Source organism: Aedes albopictus, chromosome 3 (assembly GCF_035046485.1).
Source record: "Aedes albopictus strain Foshan chromosome 3, AalbF5, whole genome shotgun sequence".
Lineage (NCBI taxonomy): Eukaryota > Metazoa > Arthropoda > Insecta > Diptera > Culicidae > Aedes > Aedes albopictus.
The window spans coordinates 293908755-293935619 of record NC_085138.1 but is presented as its reverse complement, the minus strand read 5'-3'; the positions used below and the strand labels follow the sequence as shown (position 1 = coordinate 293935619).

Genomic DNA, 26865 nt, shown 5'->3' with positions numbered 1-26865 from the left:
TAATGAGAAACGATTATTGCTAGGTACCTACGAGCTTTCGGGGGTGAACCCGAAATTGTCGTCGCGCCAAATGAGCGACAAAAATGCTTTCAATGTTTTTCCTTCCCATTTATTTGGACCATTTCCAAACGAAGAAGTGAGCTATATCGCGCCCCGCCGTCGTAGAACCCCGTCAACCCCCACATAACAAATAAGCATTCGCGTTCGTTCATTCATAGCCTGTAATACAAGGTGAAATGAGGTCGCAAACGGCGCGGCGGCATGAATAAGCGTCGCCGTGTCTATCGTTACCACTGAGGGTGGCTGGCTTGGCATTAGGATGCGTTTTGTTCCTATTGGATATTTTTATGTGTCATATCGTTAATCCGTGGCTGGGGTAGGGTACTTACAGTCGTCGTGCAGAATGCTGATGCGTTTATCGCTGGTAACGCGATTCATGCCCGCCGACAGGATTTCGTTGGGACCTTTTCGCCACAGAACCGTGTCATTGTTGTACGGGGTCATTACAACGCAGGTCAGCAGCGCGTCCTCACCTTCGTGAACCATCGAAGGGCCACCGGTTCCTGGGAAGAGAAAAAAAGGGAAAGTTGTAATGAAAATTAATGATTATTGGTGTTTATTTAATTTGGCAAACAAGTTGCGGTATATCAGATTGGAGAAGGTGGCAATGTATAAAAAAAGTTATGAAAAATATTGTTTAATTTAATTGAAACTTTCGGCCTTGTTGGTGTGTTCCGTAGTTTGTTTTTTTTTTTTGTAGAATTTTGTGGAATAACAATCAAAACTTGCCCTAGCCAAGTAGGGTAAGCTGGCTCAATTTGCCTATAAGACATGTCTTCGGATAATCCTCTTGGAAAGCCTTTATAAAGATGAGAATATCAGAATTATCAACATATGTTAACCATACATTGGACTCTTTTAGGAAGTCTAGTCTACGAGGTAAAGATGTCACCGTTGAGTCGGTTTCTTGCTCAGTACCCACGATCTCACTGCAAGTGGGATCCATTTGATGAGCGGATAATCGTTGAATCTGGAACAGCATATGTTTCTGATTCTACCTTGACCTTGATCAAATGTTGTTTTGTAAGCCAATAGCTTACAGGTGATTTGCCGTTTAATTGCACCACTAGGCGGCGCTAGTGAACATCTTAATTTTAGATTTAATATTTCTCAGGATCCTGACTACAGCTGAGTTTTCTATAAGATGTTGCCACCCACTTAACGCCTACCCTAATTTATCAGCTGCCTTTCAGCTGATCCACCTGATTTTATTTAGAGCGATTATGGTCTGCACAGATAAAAATTATGAGATTTACACGTCATGTAAACTTCAGTTTAGACATGTAAACTTAGTGTTATGATGATTTACATGATATATCATGTAAATTTGTGTTATATGTCATGTAAACACACGGAGTCATGCTGAATTACATGACATATAATGGAAGTTTTCATCATATTTTATGACTTTTACATGATATGTCGTGTAAACTTCTGTGATATTCCACGCTTCAATTATGTGCATCATATGTCACAGAATTTTACACTCTTTTCTCGATCTGTGTGGTATAGGTTTGTCACATACCGAAAATGAACTAAATTGATTGGATGATAACGTGAAAAATACGGTGGACGCAAAGTGAAACCTGCGTCTTATAGGAGGCTCGACTGTGTTTAAAAAAAAAAAGTGTATTTGGCAATGATGTTTGGTAGATCAAACACAAACTGATGGAAAGGGGTATGGTTCGGAACTCCTAATCTAGGTGGCTCTAATGAGCATACTAATTGTATAACTCACAATATGTATCATACAGCATAATTCTTAGGATCCTAAGGGTTGCTTTAGCAAACCAAGCAAGGCATTCCGTACACACATACATTTTTTGGTTCAACATCACATTTAAGACAAGACATAATCAACAATAGTACGCCACAATACTCGGTTTGTGGCTGCCGCTCTTCATCCACGGTCGCGCCCAATGCTCGCCAAGTCACACTCCACCTGGTCCGCCCATCGTGCTCTCTGCGCTCCACGCCTTCTTGTGCCAACCGGATCAGTTGCTTTGCAGGGTTGTTGTCCGGCATTCTGGCAACATGCCCTGCCCACCGTATCCTGCCGGCTTTGGCCACCTTCTGGATGCTGGGTTCGCCGTAAGGTGCAGCGAGCTCGTGATTCATCCTTCTCCGCCACACACCGTTCTCCTGTACACCGCCGAAGTCGTCCTTAGCACGCTTCGCTCGAAAACTCCGAGTGCTTATAGGTTCTCCTCGAGCATGGTTTATGTCTCGTGCCCGTAGAGGACCACCGGTCTTATTAGCGTTTTGTACATGGTGCATTTGGTGCGTGGGTGAATCTTTTTCGACCGCAGTTTCTTCTGGAGCCCGTAGTAGGTCCGACTTCCGCTGATAATGCGCCTCCGAATTTCACGGCTCACGTTGTTGTCAGCCATCAGTAAGGATCCGAGGTAGACGAATTTCTACACCACCTCGAAAGTATCCCCGTCCATCGTAACATTACTACCCAGACGGACCCGGTCGTGTTCGGTTCCGCCTACCAGCATGTACTTTGTTTCTGAGGCATTTACCACCAGTCCGACCTTTGCTGCTTCGCGTTTCAGGCGAACAGCTCTGCCACCGTTCCAAATGTTCTGGCGATAATATCTATGTCGTCCGCAACGCACACAAATTGACCGGATTTTGTGAAAATCGTTCCCCGGCTGTTGAGTCCGGCTCGTCGCATCACACCTTCCAGAGCGATGTTGAAGAGTAGGCATTAGAGTCCGTCACCTTGTCGCAGTCCCCGGCGAGATTCGAATGAACTGGATAGTTCACCCGAAACCCTTACACAGTTTTGCACACCGTCCTTCGTTGCTTTAATCAGTCTAGTCAGCTTCCCAGAAAAGCCGTTTTCGTCCATGATTCTCCATAGCTCTGCGCGGTCGATACTGTCGTATGCCGCTTTGAAGTCGATGAACAGGTGATGCGTTGGGAGCTAGTATTCACGGCATTTCTGTAGGATTTGCCGTACGGTAAAGATCTGGTCCGTTGTCGACCGGCCGTCGATGAAACCGGCTTGATAACTTCCTACGAACTCATTCGTTTTAGGTGACAGACGACGGAAGATGATCTGGGATAGCACTTTGTGGGCAGCATTCAAAATAGTGATCGCCCTGAAGTTCTCACATTCCAAATGGACGCCTTTCTTGTGAATGGGGCAGATTACCCCTTCCTTCCACTCCTCCGGTAGCTGTTCAGTTTCCCAGATCCTGACTATCAGCCGATACAGAAAGGGGGCCAACTTTTCTGGGCTCATCTTGATGAGTTCAGCTGTGATACCATCCTTATCAGCTGCTTTGTTGGTTTTGAGCTGATGAATGACATACTTAACTTACCTCAGCGTGAGAGTTGGTCCATTTCCGTCCTCCGCTGCACTGGCGTCGTCGTTTCCTTCGTTGCCGTGGGCTCTCGTGCCTACGTTCTCCACGCCGTTCAGGTGCTGCTTCCACCTTTCGATCACCTCACGTCCGTCCGTCAAGAGGCCTCCGTCTTTATCCCTGCATATTTCGGCTCGCGGCACGAAGCCGTTGCGGGATGCGTCGAGCTTCTGATAGAACTTCCGTGTTTATTGGGAACGGCACAGCAGTTCCATTTCTTCACACTCCACTTCTTCCAGGCGGCGCTTTTTTCCCGAAAGAGGCGGGTCTGCTGCTTCCGCTTCTGTTTGTAACGTTCCACGTTCTGTCGAGTCCCTTGCTGCAGCATTACCGCCCTCGCTGCGATCTTCTCCTCCAAAACCGCTCTGCACTCTTCGTCGAACCATTCGTTCCGTCGATTCCGTTCCACGTACCCGATAGTGCTCTCGGCTGCGTTGTTGATGGCTGCTTTCACTGTACTCCAGCAGTCCTCTAGAGGGGCCTCATCGGTAACGCAGCCTCGAGATTCTGTCCGTATGCCGAGGAGACATCCGGTTGTTTCAGTCGCTCTAGGTTGTATAGTGGCGGTCGCCGGTACCGTACATTGTTGATGACGGAGAGTTTTGAGTGCAGTTTAACCATCACCAGATAGTGGTCGGAGTCAATGTAGGCGCCACGATAGGTCCTCACGTCGATAATGTCGGAGAAGTGCCGTCCGTCAATCAGAACGTGGTCGATTTGCGATTCCGTCTGCTGTGGTGATCTCCAGGTGTAACGATAAGGGAGGCTGTGTTGGAAAAAGGTGCTACGTATGGCCATATTTTTGGAGGCGGCGAAATCAATGAGTCGTAGGCCGTTTTCGTTTGTTTGCTTGTGGGCGCTGAACTTACCAATCGTCGGTCTGAATTCCTCCTCCTGGCCTACCTGAGCGTTTAAATCTCCTATGAAGATCTTGACGTCGTGGCTTGGGCAGCGATCGTACTCGCGTTCGAGCTGCGCGTAAAATGCGTCCTTGTCATCATCAGTGCTTCCGGAGTGTGGGCTGTGCACGTTTATTATGCTGAAGTTGAAGAATCGGCCCTTGATCCTCAACCTGCACATTCTTTCGCAAGATTGCCGAAGCAAATCTTCCCTTCCCTGTCAGCCTACGACCAAAGTCCCCACCGGGGTTGGTTTTCCGATCTTCCCTAAGGTTGCTCATAGTTTCCGGCCGGTAACGCGAGGAGGTAGCCTTTACCGTGCCAAGGCATTCCGTATGTACCTTGAGATGCTAGGACTGAGCGAAGTCCGTTGGCCGATCTTTGAAGACCACTGACTGGCGTCGGGTCAAATTCTGCTATACTCTGGCCTACGAGGTGAACACGCTCCTCGCCACCATGGAGTTGGTTTCCTGTTTACGCCCACGCTGCGCTCATGTAGTGGGAATCCTATTAATGAGAGGATAATTGTAGCCAGATTCTGAACACGGGTTCAAAACCTTATCATGATTGAATGTTACGCGCCATCCGATGCTGCCGAATTGCAAGACAAGGAGAACTTTAACAGTTAACTGAATGCTATCGTTAATAAGACTCCAAAAATGATATCAAGATCCTCATGGGCGACTTCAACGCGAAAGTTGGTTCCGACAACTCGGACTATGAGCACGTCATGGGAGCTGGTCTCGGAGAAATGAGCGTAACCCGGGTAGAGCGAAATGGCAAATGAAGGACAAATGTTACCATTAAAATAGAATGTTTGAATGGCAAAATTTGCTATTAGTTTGTTTGAAATAAGAAATAGAATAACAAAAATAATAACTAAATTTCTATGGCATAACAACTAAAGAATAACTGATTTTACCATTCTAATAACAAAATAATAGCATAAAGAATGTCAAAATAATAACATATTTTAATATGATGGTAAATTATGTTATTGTTTTGATATTGTGACAGAATAGTAATGTCTAGTCATGATTGTAACATTTGTTATCATTATGTTATTATACTTTTTAATAAAAACTCGCCAATTACAAGTTTTACAATGATAGCATATTTTGTTATTTATATGTCGTCCAGAGCTATTCACAAAAATCTAAAGAATTACAAATATGATGACAGAATATGTTATTCTTTAGTTTTTGCTTTGTTATTCACCTCTACCGGGGAAACGGAGAGCTGTTTGCAGAGCTTTGTGGCAACAATGACATTGGTGGATCGCTCTTTTCTCATCGACCAGTGCACAAAGTGACATGGGTTTCCCGATTCCCATGATGGCGTCACTGTGCGGAACAAACGTAGCGCAGACATTGCGTCCGACCATCATCTCCTAATCGGCGAGATCCGGCTGCGAACTCTTCAATGTTATATGCATCACGTGTTGGGCGACCTTAGCTTACGCGCTATATCATAGGCAGCTGTGTAATTATTAATTGTCTCGATTCTCACCCACGTGTGCGTGAGCAATTCAAATGAAGGACAACATAGCCGCTGATGATGTAGTGCGCAAGTTTCGAATGGCAAAGACGTCATACTGCTTTCGTTGGCTAAAGCCGCAACTAAATTAAGTTTTATCATGATATGGTCTTCTACAAAGTTGTTCATTAGAGTATCAATTACTATTCTTTCAGTTCTGAGCCAAATCGAACTTGCCAAACCGGCGTGCTGCATGAGAGACTGGAGGTCATTCAATTTTCCATATATTTGGACTGAACATCCCATATAAACCTTCAACTCATTTGCGCCAGCTCAGTTTTCAACCGATTGAGCCGAATCTTTCACAGATTGTTCTTCTCATTCAAAGGCACGATTCTAGAGGGTGCCCCGTGAATTTAAAAAAACTTTTTTTTGCATCATACAAATGTGGGCCGGTCTACGAGACATTTCTGGCTGAGTAGATGCAATACGTTTAGTTAAGGTGCCCAAAAAGCTGCCATAATTCTGCAAAGTGACGTAATTGACATTCCAATTTTCGACGTATTTTGTTATATATCTGGTGTCTTAATAACACTGTGGTTTAAGAAGCAAGATCTAGTCGTAATCTACCATCTATGGAAGAAAACTTAAAGAATGCCCAATAGCTTGATGCATAAATATTGAAAATGTACCTAAATTGTCAATGTCGTTTACGTCATTTGTCTGAATTATGGCAGAAAGGGTGACCTGATTGCATGTGATAATTGGCTGAATACCATGTTGCTGTGCATCGTTTTAAAAATTCCACTGCTAAATTTGATTTTGAGAAATGTATAGAAAAACAATTAGATTAGTCGACGCACCAAAATCCGAATTTTCAACTCGAACGTGAAATCTGTGCTACTGACGCCAGTGAAACTTTGTGTGTATCAATAGATACATGTGGTATATAATTCGTGTATGGTGGTCTTACCAATTGGATCTCCAACATGGAGCTTCATCGTCGATGTCATCAAAAGCCGATATCGATAGAAATTCGAGAGCAAAAGTGGAGGTGGGTTGGCCACACTCTACGCAAGTGCGGGAACGAAATCTGCATGCAAACTTTTGATTGGATACCATAAGGACATCTCAGCAGAGGCAGACTAAGAGGCTCATAGCGGCGCAGCCTCAATAAGTAAAAAAGGAAGTCGACATAAATTTGACCTGGCCACAGGTCAAGGCGATGGCGGGCCTCCCAGGGTGGAGATCATTCAATTCGGACCTCTGAACCACCATGGGTGCTCAGGACTGAAAGTAGTAAACGTTGATTCATTATTGAAGGACCACCATCAAACAGTTTAGATTTTGTATTCGTGATTCTTAATTTAATAAGTACTTACGAGTTGAAAAGTACACAACAATTTGGGACAAAGATCTGTTGGTGTGCCTCTTATGACACATTTATTCGCAGTTCTGGTCAATCACAGAGTAGCAACTACGAATTGTAGTCTACGATCAATACTTCTCTATCCTACTCGATACACATTTAAGGATTATGCATCGCAAACATACCATTCGTCTTTGATGCATCATAAAAAGAATTCAAACATGGAACGATATTCCACTCAGGTGTAAAAACATGAAAATAACATTAAATTATTTCCTGTGAGTGTGATCCTCTCTTACATCATAGAGCGAATAAATAATAATTCCTTAATCCGCTGGATTTGATCCAAGGTTCAAATCCAGGATCCATATCACCCAGAGCAGGAATAAATCATTCAGTAATAAACTGACGACGATTCCGTGCCACGCACGGTACAGTAATCTAAATTTACTGCTCAAGTTACTTGGCACCGTCGCCGTGCCGGCCCGCCATCCAGGTAACAATATAGAACAGTGAATCACGTTCGCTTTCAGGCCTACACACGGCTGAAAATGGAATCCAGGTCGAAAGCCATCCAGCCAGATGATGATGATGACCGGGGAAAAATCCCCATACCGCAGCGAAAGATTGTTCATAAATCACGGTTACAAAATGCGCGTAAAACGGCTGTACACATGTATGTACTGGAGCGCCATTTATCATAACACTGAATACCTAACAGGGACCGCAAGTTGTGCTTTCACGCAGTAGGTTGGCACCTTTCCGTTTCAGCACGCTTTTCCAGTCGTCGTCGTCGTCGTCGTCAGTAGGACACGGTATTCCAGGTCCAGACGCGCCGTTACATCATCCCCACCCATCACGCACAACCCCTCCGTCGTTGTTGCCATCGTTCTGTTTTTCCAACTTTCCCTGCAATTGAAAGGCGCGCGCGGTCTTTGCGAAAGTACATATTTATATTGCCGGAGTTTACCCTGATGACAACGTTACTTTGACTGTTGTTCTGCTCGTTGCTTCTTGGAATGTCCCCGCAGTCACCCACCACCAACACAAAGTCATCGTCGACTTTCTTCGGCGCTGATTTCGAACTTTCTGAAGTTCTGTTAAGTCAAACGAGGCCAACACTGCCGAGACAGGAGGATCCCGCGTAAGAGGAAAGAGGCTGAGAAGCAAAAGTTAAAGCTTTGTTTCGGGTTTTTTTGGGGTTAGGATTTACAAGGCCTCATGTTTCGTGTACGACGGAACTTTTCGTTCGGTAAGGTATTGCTATTGCAACTTTGCAACAATTGTCACCGCGTAGGAAGCTTGAGGCGAAAATCCATGATATTGTTCAGTAGGAGGGAGGAAGGCGACAGGCAGTCGACATTCGGCGTAACATTTTTCACCTTTTCCAACCCAATAGCTTCCGGGCTGACAGCGACAAAATGAGAACAACTTATTACTGGGACCCGACCGGGATGTTGGGTAGGGGTTTGTGACGTGATTTTGAACGCGTGATTCGGAATATTTCAGGTGCCAAGACGAGCCATCCGTAGAGAATAATATAATAAATTTAATTAAATTTGTCTTAAGCTTTGCTCACCAATGCTCTGTGATAGTTTGCAGGAAATTTTTCCTACTTAGTATATTCGTGATTTTTGGAGCAAACGTGACACAGTTTCGGGTTTGGACAGTTTGTTATCCCGTGACCGTATTGGAAACATTGGAAGCATAACAGAGGGGGTTCGGGTAATAGGGTCGTGTTTCTACTCGTAGTAATCCAACTTTGACTGTTTCGGGGAAAATCAGACGGTTCAAGGTTAGGAATATTGCTCGAGTTGGTTTCTTGTTCGTCTTAAGAATTCGTCGTGCCGCAGTAACTCCTTGGCGATGTAGCTGTTCTACGATGTGCTCCTCGCTTTTCTTCATCAGATCGATAGATATTATTGCACAACGACTCAAATTAAGGGTTGGGTGAAACTTAATTTCAATTTTCGTACCATCACAGAGTTTGGACATCTTCAGCAGTTTTTCCACCTGAAGCGGTTTACTTATACGTAGCACGTACCGACTACACTGCACACCTAGAAAATATCATGTAATTTTGAGTGTCCTGAACCTGACATATACGAGCATCTTCAAAAACACAAATTTAGAGGTTATATCATGTAAATTTACGTCTTTCAAGACACCTAAAAAAATATCTTATTTTTCTTAGCGTCTAGCAATCGCTAGAACCGATTTGGCAGATAAAACATAGAAATGTAAAATATTGTCATGCATAGGATTCGAACTCCGGATCTGCTGATCGTGAGCCGCATCTCTTACCTCTCGGCTTTTTCAGCCAGTTACAAGGTGGCTGATGAACGTGATACTGATTCTACGTTTCGGGTGAAACAGATTTGTTGACATCTGACCCACCAACCAGCACTTACATGCGCGTGTAAAATTGAGTCCAATTTGTGATTCAGTCTTAAAAACGTTTACGTTTTTTGGTGATTCCGTTTCGTGTAAATTTCAGAATTTCTAAGTGTGTGGGCTTCGCTTTCAGCTGACTGGATTGCTCCAACAAGGTCTTCAATACTCTATCGAATGATGAAAGGCTCGGTTTGTCGGCTCACTTCACGTTTTCCTGTCATGAGCTGAGACAGAGTTTCAGGTCATGAGCAAAGTGGTGATAGCTCCGAACTCATTTTTTTGGATCGAGATACGGGGGAAACGTTGTACCGTTTGACCCACCTAGGTCTCCCCCACTTGTGAAGGCCATATGCCGCTGTGCTATCTCAGTGCACGCTGATCTTATGGCTAGTCAACCTAAACGTTAATGTTAACTGCGTGTAGTGGCAGCAGTCACCTGCTGCCTACCCCGGGTACGGTGGGAGAGGGAGTTAGAGATGGCCTACTAGCTTGGTTAAATCGGTACATATTTCCACTGAATCAATGAGGACGCACGGTTTTCCACTTCACTACTTATCACTGTTTTCTTCGAACTGCAGGGTTCGTCACTTATAAACTCAAGTCTCTTCGCTACTTAATATGTACCGTCAAATGGGGACGCACTATCACGCACCGCGAAAGGAATCGCACTTCTGGAGTATGATACCCTGGTATTGGGCTCACTTCGAGAGGCGATAATCACTGTATAACCTGTAACACGGGTTTTATCATCGCGGGCCGTAGCGCTAGAAAGTCTTGCCGGGTGGCGTAGCTCTACTTTCACTAGGAAAATAGAAAGAAAATCCAGACACAGAGAGGTTAAACAGAACGACTGTTATCTTCGGCTGCTCAACGTGAACTCTTCAATAAATGTTTGGATTCCCAAACTTCAGCACAATTTAACCGAACTGTAGTAATTTTTACCGCACGTTCGATAAACATAACCTATCATTTGCTAGATTTTACCAAATGTTTAGTAGTTTTTTGCCAAACTTTAGAAATGTTTTGTTGAACATTCGGTAATCTGAACTTTTACCGAAATAAAAACTCCCTTACGTAATGGATATCGAAATTACTGAATTACTCTAAATCACATTGAATCACCTGAAAGTCTATGAAGTAGGTTGACGGTTATTTTTCATATTTTTGCTAAAATTTGGAATTTGTGTGCTCTGCTAGATTCAAATCACATAGCTGAGACATTTCGAAAGTCGGTTTTTCGAGCGATATTTATACCCTTCTTATGGGTGTAAGAAGGGTAAAAAGGGTCCAAGGTCTTCAAAGACACTATCGAGTCAGCATCGTGTTCGGGTCGCGCACGGTCGTTGGGAATGTTGGGATTTTTCTAGGGAAAAAGTGCTTTTTTTCGACTACAGTGCCAGAAGCAGCATGGCCATCGATTCGGCATCGCGTTCGGGTCGATTGCGATCGTTGGGAATGTGTGCGATTATGGCTGCTAGAAAAGAAGAGACCGCGTGAGTGGTTTGAACGAGTGAACATGCATGAGTCTTCTGGCGTGCTGCAGTCGAGAGTGAGCTGAATTGGATCATCCGGTGAGTTTGTTCCCTGTTGTTGTTTCCCTGTTGTCTCCATTTTTATTAGTTTCTTGATTTATCATAAATAATAGCCTGTGTCTAATTTTAGTACATGTGTGTATGTATCTTTTCAATATTCTTTCACCGAATTTGTGTAGTTCATCACCATGAGTGTTGACTTAAGTTTTGTTTTTGTCATTGTCCAAGGTTACATCTTACAAACTTACAATCTTCCACGGTATTTGTTCGTGTATACTACCTATACCCATCTTTCGTATATTTACGTAACAAGCATTTCAAAGTTCGTTAGTGTCGGCCTAAATTCTCGGTATTGATTTAGTTTTCAATGAAATTTCCCTATATTGTACAGCTCGCCACTATAAGCTGCTGACCACAGTATTGTGTTTTAAGGTGTGTTACAGTATTTTTTACCCTAATTTGCGCGGTCCGACATAGATGGTGTCGGCACATATTTTTGTTACATCGATATATTGTATGGTACTAGAAGCGAGTACATAACATTGCATATTGGTTCACCAGTCCTCTTAATTGCGTGGTGACGCAATATCTCTTTCATTTAAGACAATATCTTAATTCCTACTTAGAGTTTTCAAGGTCTCACCATTCTTCCAAACTGTAAGGTGACACAATTGAATGTATGTATGTGTTTTGTGTATGCTCACGGTTACATGGACCACATCGCTTACCAAAGTGAATCCTGATCTATGTAACGATCCCACCCTACTAACAAAACCTCCTTCCCGTGATAACTGTGGAGGGTCCAGTAGTACATACAACCTCTAGAAGCAACGGTTGTCAAACTAACACTCCTTCCCTTTCCCGGTTGACCGTAAGGACGTGGCCGGCGCCGTTATTGACCCAAAAAAATTGAGTTCTCGAAACGTGTACATTGAGGAAGGTGTGCTAATCCCAAGCCCCATCCGTTGGTTCTCTGTGCAATTCCGCCAGCTCTGGTCAATCACGGAGTAGCAACTACGAAGTGTACGGTCACCAATGCTCATGCTCATGCTCATGCTCATTCAAATCACATAACATCATAAACATCATGCTTCAAAGTTGATTTTTTTAGTAAAAAAAATATATTTTTGCATCATTTTTTTTTAAATTGATAATTGCAAAAATGTGTACTACAATTTTCCAAAACCAAGTAAACTGTGAGCTTTTCAGGTTTTCCTTAACATTAACATGTATAGCCAAAATTGAAAATTATTTTTGAAAATGTGAATCTGGACGGTTTTTAAAATCTTTCAATGTAAAAACATTTTTTCCAACGCATAGTCCATTTACTACATTTTTAGGCAACAAGGAGTTGATGGAATATTTCCAGCACTGATTCAAAATAGAGAAGTGGTGTTTGTTCCATCACTAGGGTGCGTGTACCAATTATGGCACTACCTAAGGAAAGCTATTTATACAAAAACAATGAGAAGACCAACGAATGTCATCAATAAGTTAAAAGACAGCTTAGTTTCCATACTTTACAGAAAAAATATAGAAACGGAGCCATAACTACTTTTAGTACTGATTACAACGTGTGTCAATGATAGGAACCCTGTACCAGTTATGGTTACATTTTTTTAACTTCGGTTCCATTTCGCACTATTCCCGAGCAGAGGAAAATATCAAAATAATAACAACGGAATCACAAAACCTGTTTTTATATCTCGGTTTGTTATTATTAACTTATTAAGTCATCATCGCTCCATAACATGTTCTGTTGGGCAATCTTGTTTTGGTATGATCGTGCTCTTGCTATATTTTCTTTAAATTACATTTCAATAACATGTTTTGTTGTAGCACAAGTTCAGTTATTATTGTGTCATTGAGACTGTACATATATTTGATCATTAATATTACAACATAACTTGCTTTGCAATCAAAACTACACCATTCGAGATTTCCGTTGTTCATAGCATTCTGTGAGGAACTGTAAGAGAAAATATTATTTTGTCATCAGTTCCTCTGGCATTACGTTTTAACTGTGACAGAGCCAACTTATCAGCTTTTTGTATTATAAGCAATTTGAAAAGTATACCTGTTTTTTTTTTGTCTAAGAGTTTCAGTTAGGTATAGATACGGATATAGAGAGTGTAATAGAGTGTTAGCCATTTTATGAAACATTTTGGATCAACTGGTGGAATTCAAGGACGAACAACACATTTTCGACAAAAATGTAAAAAAATAAGTCATCAATAAGAAGAACTCCATTGATTATTTTTAGACATTCTATTTTATTGATTTCACTGCATCGAGCCCACATAGATTCATTTGGTTAAATGTGTCAATCAATGAGGTAATAATGTAAATTAATCTTATAAACAATGAACCACCTAATAAAGGGTTTCAAAACGTCGGTACTTTTTCATCTTAAGTTGTTTGGAAAATAAACGAAAACTATTGTTTCTCTCTGTTTTCGATGATAAATCGCTTGCGACAACAATAGCGTCCCAATTATGAATGAAACATTTAACAATAGATCATATTGTTGCGTATCCCATTGAATTCATATGGGACTTTGGAGGAGTTCCTATTCGCAACAGAAAAAAAGCAAATTTTGTTTTCAAATTGTTATCAATAACTTATGCATAACAAAATTTGTTATTGAAATATTTTGAAAATTCGCTGTTATTAAGTTGTTTTTGAAACTAACAAAACATGTTATTAAACAGGTCTTACAGGAACATTTTTTTGTTATAATTTTTGTTATTTTGCCGCTTATGACAGACAAGTTTATAACAGGATATGTTATGTAAATAACATGAAAATAACTCTTTCCGTTACTCAGTTATTTTTCCAAAATAACACATTTTATTATGCTGTTGCTATTCCCTTCTGCTCGGGTTTGCATTCATTCCTTATGGTATTAGCCATAACTGGTACACTATGGCGAAAAAGGGTTCAAGGAAGCCGAAATTATAAGGAAAATGATTTATTTCTACCATGATGAGAAAAATGTAGAGTTTAAATAAATGCTTTAAACTATTTTTTGTGAACGTGATCTATTGTTCACAATTTTTTTCTTGTTGATTTACATCGTTAAAGGGTGAAAATTAAATATGACGAATAATTGGTACTATTGCCATAATTGGTACACTTACCCTAATTGAGATGTTGAAGGCTAGTTTGAGATTGAATTACGTTCCATCAAAATGGAGACTTATAAATGTTATCTTTATACCAAAAAAGGGGAAGCAAGACAAGACGCATCCGAAAGCATACAGCCCAATTAATCTTTCTTCAGTTTTGTTGAAGGCTATGGAAAAGGTTTTGATGGATTTTATCAATTCTTCTTACATAAAAGAGCATCCCCTATCTGAGCCAATTTTCTTATCAATCTGGTAAGTCAACGGTTACGGCACTTCATTCGCTAGTAACAAAGGTGGAAAAAAACGTTTTCAGCAAAAAAAATAGCTCTATGCTCCTTCTTAGACATAGAAGGAGCATTTGATAATGCCTTCTATTTATCTATGAAGCGTGCCATGGAGAATAAAAACTTCGACCAATGTATCATACATTGGATTTATACTGTGCTTGCAAAAAGAGAAATCACCTCTGAGCTGGGAAGTTCTTCTATAACTGTAAGAGCAACGAAGGGTTTCCCTCAAGGAGGAGTCCTCTCACCACTAATGTGATCCTTAGTTGTAGACGATCTTCTAAGAAGCTTGAAGGAAAGAGATTTCGAAGTTGTGGGCTTCACAGACGAAATAGTCATTATAGTGAGCGGTATATTAAGGTGTATTAAGGACAAACGTCATGAAATCCCGCTTCAACAGTGCATCAGAACATCAGACGCACAAATCTCAAGAAGCAAGCTTCGAACAACAGTGCATTTTATTATTCTGTTCTTGCTCACTTGTAATTCACTTAAAATCGAGTAGGTGTGAAATCGTGAGTAGGTGCCAAAGTCGGCCATTGTGGCGGCCATTTTGGGATTCTAACAAGTCTTTCCTTAAAGAGGGCCTTAGCATCAACCCGCCAAAAGTCGTAATTGTTCCTTTCATACTAGGAGAAGGAAGATCAACCTAAGAGCTTTTCGGCTTGGAGGGATACAAATTCATCCTAGTGATCGAGTTAAATACTTAGGTTTGATTCTGGATGCCATTCCAGTTCAATGCTCAAATTGAGTCCGTAATCGGTAAGGCTACAAGTGCGTTTTGGTTATGCTCCAAAACTATTGGCAGAAAGTGAGGCTTGAAACCAAAAATGATAATGTGGATTCATACTGCAATAATCCGCCCAAAAGTGACGTCCCGAGCAAAGCTTGACAGCAAATTGAAAACTAATTTTGATATTGTGATATTGCAAATTATGATAACTCAGGTTGTTGTCATTTTGGTCGTTTTAACGGTTAAAACATCAAAGATGAGAGCAGAAAAATGTTCCCGTAACAGCAAGCTGAAAACAATTACTGCCATCAGTGATATAAAATTGATAACTGTTTTAGCTATCAGTGCGAAAAAATGGAAAAATCGTGAAATGCAGAGTTTTTCGAATTATATGAAAAATTAAATGCAATATGGTAATTGCACTGATGGTATAGCATTAGTTGTATTATACAAGGTCGCCTAGAAGTTTTGAAATTACTCAAAAACTTTAATATTTTTATTAAGTTGAAGTGACAGCAAAACAAAATCAAAATTGGAAATCGAATTGAATCAAGACAATCTGATTTAAAAATGTGATATCATATTGCTGCTGATTACAAGTCGTGTTTTCGATTTGCTATCACTTTGTTGTTAGACTTTGCTCGGGGTATGATTCGTTTGTCTGGTGGTCAAAAACAGAAGATATTATAGTACAAGATGAAGATTGTTGCTGTCGTCGTTGTCCGCAACATCCCAGGGCCACGTCTGTCAAACGATTTGTTTACGCCACCAGCTGGTGGCGATGAAAGGCTAACATGTGAAAACATCTGAAATGGAATATTTCAGTTTTCCTACTGAGTATCGAAATCTTGTAAATTTGTTATGCTGAAATCAATACTTTTAGTAATCTGAACCGGGTATTGCCAATGGAATTTTCTGTCTTGTTGTTCAACGGAAAATTTGCTTATTTAGTTTCAAGAATCTTGATATCCGCTTGTGGGAAAAAAGCATATTAGGGTACAACCAAATGTTGGGATAGAAACATTGAATGACAAATGTGAGGCACTAGGGATCCCTATGCAAATCGTGCTGATTTTCGTCGATGATCAGCATAATCAGTGTAGTGATTTCGAGGCATCCACATTTTGCTTTGACAGATATGTACCTGAGATGTTCCGATGCCATAACAATGGGTACACTAGCCACAATCTCTATCTTGTACCGTAAACCGGGGTCAAATTGATCTCCGGATCGAAATTGATCATACGTTTTTCAGTTAGATGAACCATACTTAGAAAACTTTATTTTCAAGTATCGTGTTGTTGGAATCTGATACTAAACGATATTCGTAAGGAAATTATTTGAAATGTGCTTTTTTCTAACAGAAAACCGTCTGATCAATTTCAACCCGAAGATCATTCTGACCCCGGTTTACGGTACTATAATATCTTTTCCAAAAACGAAAGAGGCTATCACGCAAGCTTGCGAAAATTCAACATCTTGCGTCCATTGCTGTTACAGGAGCGATGCGAAGCACTTCATCGAAAGCTCCAGATGCGATTCTCAATCTGCTACCTTTGCACGAGTATGTGCAATTAGAAGCAGAGAATTGCTGAGACTTGAACGAGTTGAAAAGTTTATACCAGGTGATCTTGATGGTCACCTGAGCATTTCACAATACTCCCAAAATAGGCCACTAATGAAAATGATTAAAGGCTGGCTGAAACCTGTGGAGAACCATGAAGTTCCCCACAAGTTGCACGAAACAACTCGTGCAGATTGGGAAGTCGGAGGTCCCACTGCTCGTCAAGGATCAATCAAATTCTTTACAGACGGCTCAAAAGTTGGAATAAAAACGAGAGCAGGAATCTACGGCCCTGGAATACAAATTTCAGTGGCGATGGGACACTATCCTACGGTGTTTCAAGCAGAGATTTTTGCTATGCAAACATCTGCCTTGAGAGAAAATGCAGATACGCAAATATTTGTATTTTCTCAAATAGTCAAGCTGCACTAAAAGCATAGTGCGCTTACAAATGTACTTCAATGCTTTCTTTCGCTGCACAGGTTGTGCCAAGGTATCTTAGTAAACTTATACTGGGTTCCATGCCACTGTGGCATTGAAGGGTTCGAAATGGCAGACGAGCTTGCTAAAAGTGGTTCCAATTTACAGTTTGCTGGCCCAGAACCATTATGTGGTATATCAAATTGTACAATTAAAATGGACCTGAAATGCTGGGCTGAGCAGAGGGTGATATCCAATTGGATGGATGTCAAAAATTGCAATCATTCAAAACGATTTATAACACCAAATGCTCATAAAACCAAAAAGCTCTTAGAGCTCAACAAGAGAGCTCTATGTACCTACACTGGCCTAGTAACTGGACACCGTCCGAGCAGGTATCACTTGAAAAATATTGGCCAGATTCAGAGTGATATTTGTCGTTTCTGTAACACGGAACGTGAAACCTCGGAACATCTGCTTTGCAGTTGTGGTGCTTTATACACGCGCAGGCAAAGATTTCTAAATAGTGGTTGCTTGCAAACCAGTGAGATCTGGTCTGCAGAACCTGGTAAGGTCTTGGAGTTTATAAATTCCATTACACCTGACAGGGAGACGACGCGTCGTGACAGAAGCTGATTGCTTGACATATGGTAATTAGCTGGCTAGATGCGAATATCAAAACGAGACATGCCACAAAAGTTCAGCTTATTAGACGCAGTTGCTTAATTTCCCCAACAGGGGAGGAAAAAAAATGGTAGCTGTCAGGTGGTCGAAAGTACGACAGGCGAAGAAAACATTCAGTAGAGAACCAGCGAGTGACCAGCGATTCCATGGTTGTCTGGGCAGAAGGAAATGATTTGCTCAGGACCGAATTCTTCGTTTGGTTCGACGAAACGAATTCTACACTACCTTAGCTCAGTTTTTTGTTTGTTTCAGTGTACCATTTATCTTCTTCACAAAGTGGTGTTTCACGATTTGTTTACTGTTAGAAAAAGTTCTCTTGTTCTGTAACATGCTGCAATATGCTAGAAGTATTCAAATAAATTATCATAAATTAGGTGTTCTGGATTAACACAGAATGAGTATTACCACATCTTAAATTGTATTTAAACCTTAAGGGCCATCCATTAAGTACGTCACGGTCCTAGGGGGAGGGGGGCGATACTGGATGATAACTGTAGACATATTTTGCTATCCATGAACCCGTAATTATTTAGCAATACTTCAGATAGTGATTTTGATTCCAACAAATATGACGTTTCCAGCAACTTTCACTGAGCCACATGATTGTTCCCACTAAACGTGCATGTATCAAATGTGTATTGCTTTTGCAGAATTTCTATCGAGAACCCATCTCATCAAGTTCAGCTAAAGAAACAATTTTCTCTATTTCTATTGATTCCAAGCAATTCAGAAGACTCTTCGGAGATTGTTCTTCAATCCAATATTGACAGCACGATATGCTTTGCACTCTTTCTCAATTCTTCTTGCGTATTTTTTTTTGTTTTCAAGTAGAGTAGGTTTGCTTTTTCTATCACATCCAATACACTACACACTCCAGATATCGACGGATGCTCTCACCCGAATCAAAATTGTACCCGTTATGACATCCGGTGTGCAGTAGTAGCTCATCCATCCATGAATGCTTTGGGTTCCACCATTGAGTGGTATCCTTTCTTCTGAAGGAGAGCCACGGTGTACAGTGGCGGTTGGAGGGATTGGTAATGTGATGACAATGTATTGATCAAGAAAGGAAAGTACTTTAAATAAGTTGATGACACAAGAATCTTGGGGTCTCAAGGAACACACGTATGCTTTGTTAGCAAATACCGTGGGTTCAATTCCAAGCCATGTCACTGTTAACTTTTTGTTACGCCGATACTAATCGTCGATTGACATATCAAACCGGCTTTGAAGATAAGCTGTAATGAATCGAATTATTGAATAAATAAGGAGCCAAACAACTCTACAATGTAAAATCTCATAGCAGAAAGCTAAATGTTTTCAAATCCTTCTTTATCACTTATCAACAATGGTTGCAGATTTCATTACTATTGAAACTCTAAAAGGTATGCGGCACGTATGAATAAAGTATTATCGCAAGAAATCATGTTGTGCCTATACTACATTCAAAATCCCCAACAATGCCTATGACCAACCTGCCGAGTAGGATCAATATCACATACTGACAGTCTGCAGCCAGCAGCATCACCAAAGGAATGACTACGGCAGCCATATTGTTCGGAGACGTTGACGGAATCTTGAAAGGTGCTCCCGTTTAGTCCTCGTGTCACGGGGGCTTCACACTTTAGACATTTTGTATTTTTGCTTCCCAGCACCAGCTCGCAAGCAACAATGTGTAGGACGTAGGTACCCAGTCAGCATGGTGATGGGATCTGTCTTGCCTGGTTGCGGAACAACTACTGCTAACAGCCAGAGCACAGACTCACCGACCGTTTTTGAAGGGTTTTCCTTTTTCTCAATGGTACTTTGTCCGCCTTTCTGATGTGCTGCTGCTACTGCTGGTACTGGTGCTTGGATTGTCGAGAAGCACTTTCCTTTCCCTTGTTACGGTGGTGACACGCAACGGACACGAGTTCTTTGTTGTGTGAACTGAAAACACTACCCACTCGCTGTAAAGTTTCTCGGATGGCTTGCCGCTTTTTCCTGGGTAGGTATAAGGTACAACTTTGAAAGAGTGATAAGGGGGAAAACACTTGTGAGATGTCATCGGGTTTGATATAGCCATTATCCAACTGCTGTCGATGGGCGGTGGTTTCGATAAAGGTGTGAAATCGCATTGAGAGCGTGTGAATTTTGTGTCTGCGATTGTGATGGAAGATTTGAAGCGAGTAGAGAAGAATAAGAATAAACAGACCCTTCTTATTACTCTTTTTGACGTTACATTTTCCACTGGAACTAGGCGTAAGTTTTTCAAGATAATATTGTATTTTTCCAGCACTTTTATTGTTAGTAGTCTTATGTTTTTTTTGATAATTGCACAGTTTTGCATTCCTTGTTGCATTGGTATATTGTGTCGCAGGCACAGAGTTACTTCATGATCCATTTGTATTACTGAAAAAAATCCTGGTCCAACCGGGGATCGATCCAAGTTACTCTCAGGTCTCCTGAACAGTTAACGGTTTGGATATTGATTTGGGTCCCCCTGCCGGTATCAGTAGGTCGGCTCCAGAGGCACGTTCTCCTCCATTTGGGAAATTTGTGTCATCGCCATGAATACGAACCTTTTCATCATTTACCTTAGGGAGAGGGAAGGGAGGAACAAGGGATGGGACAGGGAAAAGGAAGCGTAAGCATTCCACAACGGGTTCAAATACCACCCTGAAAAGGGCACAGTAAAAAACGCATAAAGCCTAAAGTAAGCCAATAGCTACTTACCCCAACGGGTTCAGAATAACATAACATCCTGAAGATTCAGCCTTCTTAGGTCAGTTTCACTTAATCAAGTGTTTACCGAGTACTCGGAAACGCAGTTGGGTATAAACTGGTTAATTACATATCAAACGATACGAAGTTCCATAGTTGGATTCTCAGTTAAGATGTTCAAATGAAGCAGCCTGTTGAGGTGGTATGTTTTCGGTAAAAGTTTGGTCCACAGAGGTGCCACCTCCACCTTGAGAAGATTATTTGATGAGACCATGTGTAGCTGACAAGGTGGAAATAATTGGTTGATACAGTAATAAACCTCGTGAGCATCTTCTTCATGTTGTTGCTGTCGTTACATTACCACTTATCTTCAACCTTTCATATCCGTTTACTTTTGCATGGCATTATAGAGTATCGGACAATTCGAGTGTACCAAACATGGTATCAAAGCTCTTTTCCCATACAAACTTGTCATCTTCAAATTTCCACAACTCAGATATTTTCCAACCGATTTTTTTTATTTTTCAGTGGAGAATTACAAAACACTTCTTAGATTTTAACATCAACATTTGCTTTCAAGAAGATTAGTAACCAAAAAGAGGGACTTGGTTGTTGATATAGCTCCAGGTAAGTCTTTTGGCAGATCGCCATTAGAAGAAGGAATGAATAACTTAATAAATGTCCATATCACTGCAGAATTTTCTAGACAATTGCAAAGAAATTGTTAAAGCGATTACTTAGGAACTCATAAAAAATTGGTCCTAATTTTATATAAATAATATGCTCATAAAGTTCACAGAAAAAAATATTCATGTAAAATTCAGCGAGAAATCATGCACATAAAGGGAATGCTAGAGTTAGTGCATATTTACATGAGGTATCATGTAAAATTACGTTACAATCGTGTAAATTTCCGCTAATAGTCACGTAACCGGTTGGAGTCCATGATAGTTTACGCGATGGTTGGCGGAAATTTACGATGGTAATGTAATTTTACATTAAATCTCATGTAAAAGTGCACTAATACTAGCATTCCCTTTATGTGCATGATTTCTCGCTGAATTTTAATTACAGTCATTGCACAATTATGGGTCACACACAATTATTAGTCACTTTTCACTTTAATAGGTAAATACTAATTAATTGCAAGCTTTTGTTGTCCATTATCATTTTTCGTTCATAAGTTGATTTGTTTTGTGTCATTATACGTATCGCACACGGGCTTATACGTCAAAACATACATATTTTCGATACTTTTTTGTTCGGCACAAAACCATATATCAAAGTAACGCTTCGATTGTGAATATCGTAAAGTGCGTGCGCTGCTTTCGTAAGCTCTGTAACAGCGTGCTTCAGTGATTTTCAAGTGCAAAATGGTATCGTCACCAGAACGAAGGTATAATTAACGTTCTAAATGTAGAAATTCATGTGACTGCAGCTAATTAAAACTTATTTGTGGCAAAGTTTGAGTGACTCATTATTGTGCCATGGAACACCGAAAATCACACAATTATGGGTCACTTTTTGTGCAGCATAATATTGACAGTTCTGCGTACATGGGCATTGCATACTTTTAGGCGTTTATCAGTGGTTGTGTTGGAGATTTTGTCCCAATTTTGAAAAATTGATTCCAAATCGTGAAAACACGCTTCGTTAAGAGGTTTGAGACCAGTTTTAGATTCTACTATAGTTGATCTATCGAGAACAAGTGATCATTCATTGAAAAAATAGACAAAACATTATTGTTGAGCCGATTCCTCTTGAGTGACCCATAATAGGCAACAAATTGACTCATAATTGTTACACAGCCAATTTTGACCCATTATTGTGGTTTTCATTATTCATCAACATTTTAGTAATTTTCACCACCTAAAGTGAATTTTACAAGCAGATTTTTATAATAAAACGATAAAAAGTAGTTTCAATGAAGAGAATATGAAATAAAAATAATGAAAGTGTTATTATTGTATGAAAAACGATTCATATTATGAAATGATTGTTCCTTAAGTGACCCATAATTGTGCAATGAGTGTACATATTTTTTTCTGTGTTCCCAAACAAATCATTCAGTAAAGTTGTTAGAAGGTTTTCTAAAGGATTTGCAGACGACATTCCGGAAGAATACGCTGCAATTAAAACAAAAAAAAATCCAATCAATTGCCAACGGAAGTCCTAAGAATGACGAAAGAAATTCTAATGGAACTACCGAAGGATTTCTCAATCGAATTGTCGAATGAATTCCCAAGAAAATTTCCAAAAGAGTTCATAAAAGCATGGTCGGAAATTCAATAAGAAATTATGAAACGAATATCTATAAGAAATCGCCACAAGAGAATTTCTTGAAACGCGATGAAGACCTTCTGAAACATCCATGAAACTCCATTGAAACGCCTCGAACCCCCTTCAACTTCCGGAAGCCCTTCTGAATTTTTGTCTTGAAAACTTCTGATCCCCTTGAAATCTTCGGAAATGCCCTGAAATGTATTGAATCTCTTCTAAAAACCCCTTGATTGCCCTGAAGCTTACTTGAAAGTCTGTAAAGCCCAATCAAACACACCGTAACTTCTTTGAAACCCTTTGAACCATCACACAGTTGGAAAAAATAAGTATAAAACGAGAATAAATTCAATATCTTTGATCGGAGTGGATGGATTTGAATGAATTTGTGACACAAACTGCAAAAATCTCTATGGTTTCAAATAAGGAGGGTGTCATTCGCCGCACGATGCTGGAAATCAGTGTATTGGGTTCGTTTTGCCCCGTGCTCTCTCTCTCACACTTTTTTGAGAAAAGTTTCATCTATTCCCGACTGACGTGCAAAATGAATTACTTTTTTTACTCGTATTTGTGTAGAAACTTCTATAGTATCGGAAATTTGGCATAAGATTGGTCTTTTTCTTGTAGATTGTGTTGCACTCCGAGCGAAAATGCCTGTGCAAATTTCAAGAAATAGGGGATATAAGGGTTATTTGAATATATTTCAATTTTCAATACCGTACGGTGAGCCAATCCAGCTCCGTTCGATACTACGGAAGTTTTAACACAAACACGAATAAAATAAATAATTTATTTTGCATTCCAGAGTTTTTCCAAAAAAGTTAAAATGAGAGAGAGTGGAGTAAAACGGGCCCAATACACTGATTTTCAGCATCGTGCGGCGAATGACACCCTCCTTATCTAAAACTGTAAAGATTTTTGCAGTTTGTGTTAAAATTTCATTCGAATCGATCCACTCCGAGCAAAGATATTGTATTTATTCGCGTTTTATACCTATTTTTTCCCATTGTGCATCATAAAAAAAAACTTTGAAACCCCTCTGAAGCCCCCTGATCAGCCCCTGAAGCTCACATGAAAGCCTGTGAAGCCCCTTGAAGCACCAGAGCGGCACTATGAAACCCCTAAAACGCCTTGAATCATTTCTCAATCACCCTGAAGCTTACCTCACAGCCAGAGAAGTCTCCTAAAGCCCCAGAAAACCCCATTTAAACTCCCTGAAACATTGAAACGCCTTCAAAACCCCTGGGAAACTCTCTGAAGCCTCTTGAAACACTATAAAACCACTCAGAAACTTCTTTGGTTCTCACCTGAGGTGTTCTCCTGGAAGCCTCTTAGCTACATGAAATCTAACGAAGTGCCTTGAAAAGTTTGGAAGCCCTTCAGAAATCCTCTTTAACACCCTGAAACGCCTGCTAAACATCCTCAAGCCCTCGTGAATGTCTCTGAATGTCTCTGAAGCCTTCTAAAATCTTCTTGAACACCGCTCAAATGCCATTGAACCGCTCTCTTTGGAAGTTTTACTGAAAACCACTGAGCCTCTCGAAAAATATAGAAACGTTCTGGAACGCCTTAGAGCATTTCTAACACCTCCTGAAACGAGGGCTTGAATATCACTTGAAAGCCAGTGAAGCCCCCTAAAATACCCCTTTTTATAGAATGGAAAATCTGCTGATTAGATACCCAAGAGGTGGTTCCTTGGGTTATGTGGGGATCGACCCACCAAAACCTATTTTTTTTCTTTTCCTTACCTTCGCAATACGCCAGTTAGGGATGACTTCGAGAAGGGAGCATTCTCTATTGGTATTCGTTCCACTGGCTACCGCATAAGGTTGTACTCTCTCCTTGGAAGCTTGGGTCCCGGATGCTAATACTGTGGACTACCCGTTGGGCTCAAGCTCCTAGATGGGGAGGGGTCTAACGCTCTGAAACGTTTCAAAGTCCTGAAACCTCCTGAAACGATCTTGTAGCTCACTGGAAAGCCAGCGAAGCTCCATGGAAGCTTCCTAAAACTCTAGGAAACCCCAAAGACCTCATTAAATACCCTGGAATGTCTTGAAACCCCCAAAGCTCACATGAAAGCCAATGAGCCCCTTTAAACTATCGGGAAGCCCTCTGGAACACCATGAAACGAATTGAAAATGCCTTTAACGCCCACCCTTGAAACTCACCTGAAGCTTGTCTGAAAGCTTGGGAAACCCTGTCAAACCCCGCAAACCCCTCTGAGACTCCTAGAAAAGACTCGGAAATTCTCCTGAAACCGTTATGAAGCTCACCTCAACCTCAACGCCAGTGAAACCCACCGACGCCTCCGGTAACTCCTTTCGAACCTCCTGAAACAACCTGAAGCACCCTGACATGCCTTCATACACTTGTGAAATCTCCTTGAAACCCTCTGAAATTGATCCGCAAGCCTGTTAGGCACCCCTAACAGTATTCTTAAACCGTACGAAATACTATGTAATTCCTTGTAACGCCTTTGGACCCTGCTCCCGCCCCGAAGCTCGTCTGAAGCATCGTAAAACTTTTGGAAACTCCTTTGACACCTGCTGAAACGCCAACAAATTCCTCAGAAACTCCTGAAGCGTCCCTAAAAGCCTCTAAAACCATTGAAACCTACGGAAACGCCCTGGAAGTCTTCAAGAACTTCTGGAACTCTTAAAAATGCACCTGAAAGCCGGTGAAACGCCCTAAAACTTCAGAAAACCAACTTGATCTACCTTAAGCGTAGAATCCTCCGAATCTCGATGAAATGCTGCTCTGAAACTCCTTTGAACACCTCTGGAGCCCCCTGAAACGCCTTGAAACGATTCTGCAGCACCGCTTGAGACCCCTTCGGGATCTCCAAGAAGCTCACCTGAAAGTCTGGGAATCTACCTGAAACTCCCGGAAAATCCTCACTGACACCGATCTGGATCCTCTGGAAGCTGACACCACCGGATCTCTTCTGAAGGCCCCTAAACCCTTTGAAACTTACTTCCACGATACATCTGGGTGACTAAGTACGCCCTAAGTATGCAGTATTGTCCCCAACCAGTACCATGTTCAACCCATAACTTTCCCAGACCCAGCATAACAATAGTACCAACGAACTATCCCCGAACTACCGTGGTCGATTTGAACTGCATTGTATGTTAACCCTCCTAAACCACTCCTTCAGCCACAACAAGCCCCCGTGACCCACCTTTCCAACCAGAAAACGCAAAAGGTCACTTTCGCAACTAACTGGTAACATCGAAAGTTCACATTTTTATTGTCGGAAAGTTTAGTTCGCAAAACAAAAAGACATTTCACTTTTTGCGTTCCAATCAAAAACTCCTTGCCCAGTTTGATGGTTTCCCTCTGTGCAACACTTCCTAGTTTGCTGTTTGTCGTTTGATGATATCCGGACAACTGTAGGTATAGGATTCTGATGGAGAAAAGTTCAAAGTCAGGCAACTCTCCTTGGTCCTTGTTGCAAGGCAAAAATTCTGCTGGTGGGAGGAGAAATTCCCGGTTTCCTGGTCCTGCTTTGGGATCACCAGTCGTCGGTAGTCCAGTCAGTAGCAGGGTGGTTAATTATTTGCCCGTCCCCGTCCACTGACTGGTTGACATTGCAACAGAAGTAAGTTGTCAACTTACTGTTGTGGCTGTAGTTGGAAAGTTTTGCGAGTTGGTTTGTGAAGGGTACAGAGACCAGCAATGTCAAGCCACACGGCTGCTGGTCGGTTGTTTCATGCTGCTATCAGAGGATTACGAGGTCATTAGTTCAGTAGATTTACCTAAATTGGTGAAGTTTGAAAATGGTTCGTGTTTGGAATTGTTGATCAGCTTCTTTTGGCTCAATCTGCTATGTAAGATGACCGAAATTAGAGTATTTACAGTGAACGTCACCGTGATTAGTTAAACTCTATACTTTAGGTGAAATTTAAGAGCCTCTCTGGATAAATAAAAACGCGTGCTTAATCGTAGTCTTCTGATTCGGCAGA

At 41.1% G+C, this 26865-nt stretch overlaps 1 protein-coding gene across 2 annotated transcripts in view; it reads right to left on the bottom strand.

The window, feature by feature from the left end:
• The window catches only part of LOC109412930 (Ig-like and fibronectin type-III domain-containing protein 1), a 692650-nt gene that overhangs the window by 92692 nt on the left and 573093 nt on the right, over positions 1–26865 (bottom strand). For both annotated transcript variants that reach the window (XM_062861347.1, XM_062861348.1), the window contains one exon: positions 390–563. In XM_062861347.1, coding sequence (XP_062717331.1) covers positions 390–563 — 174 coding nt within the window. The remainder of the gene's footprint in view (positions 1–389; positions 564–26865) is intronic.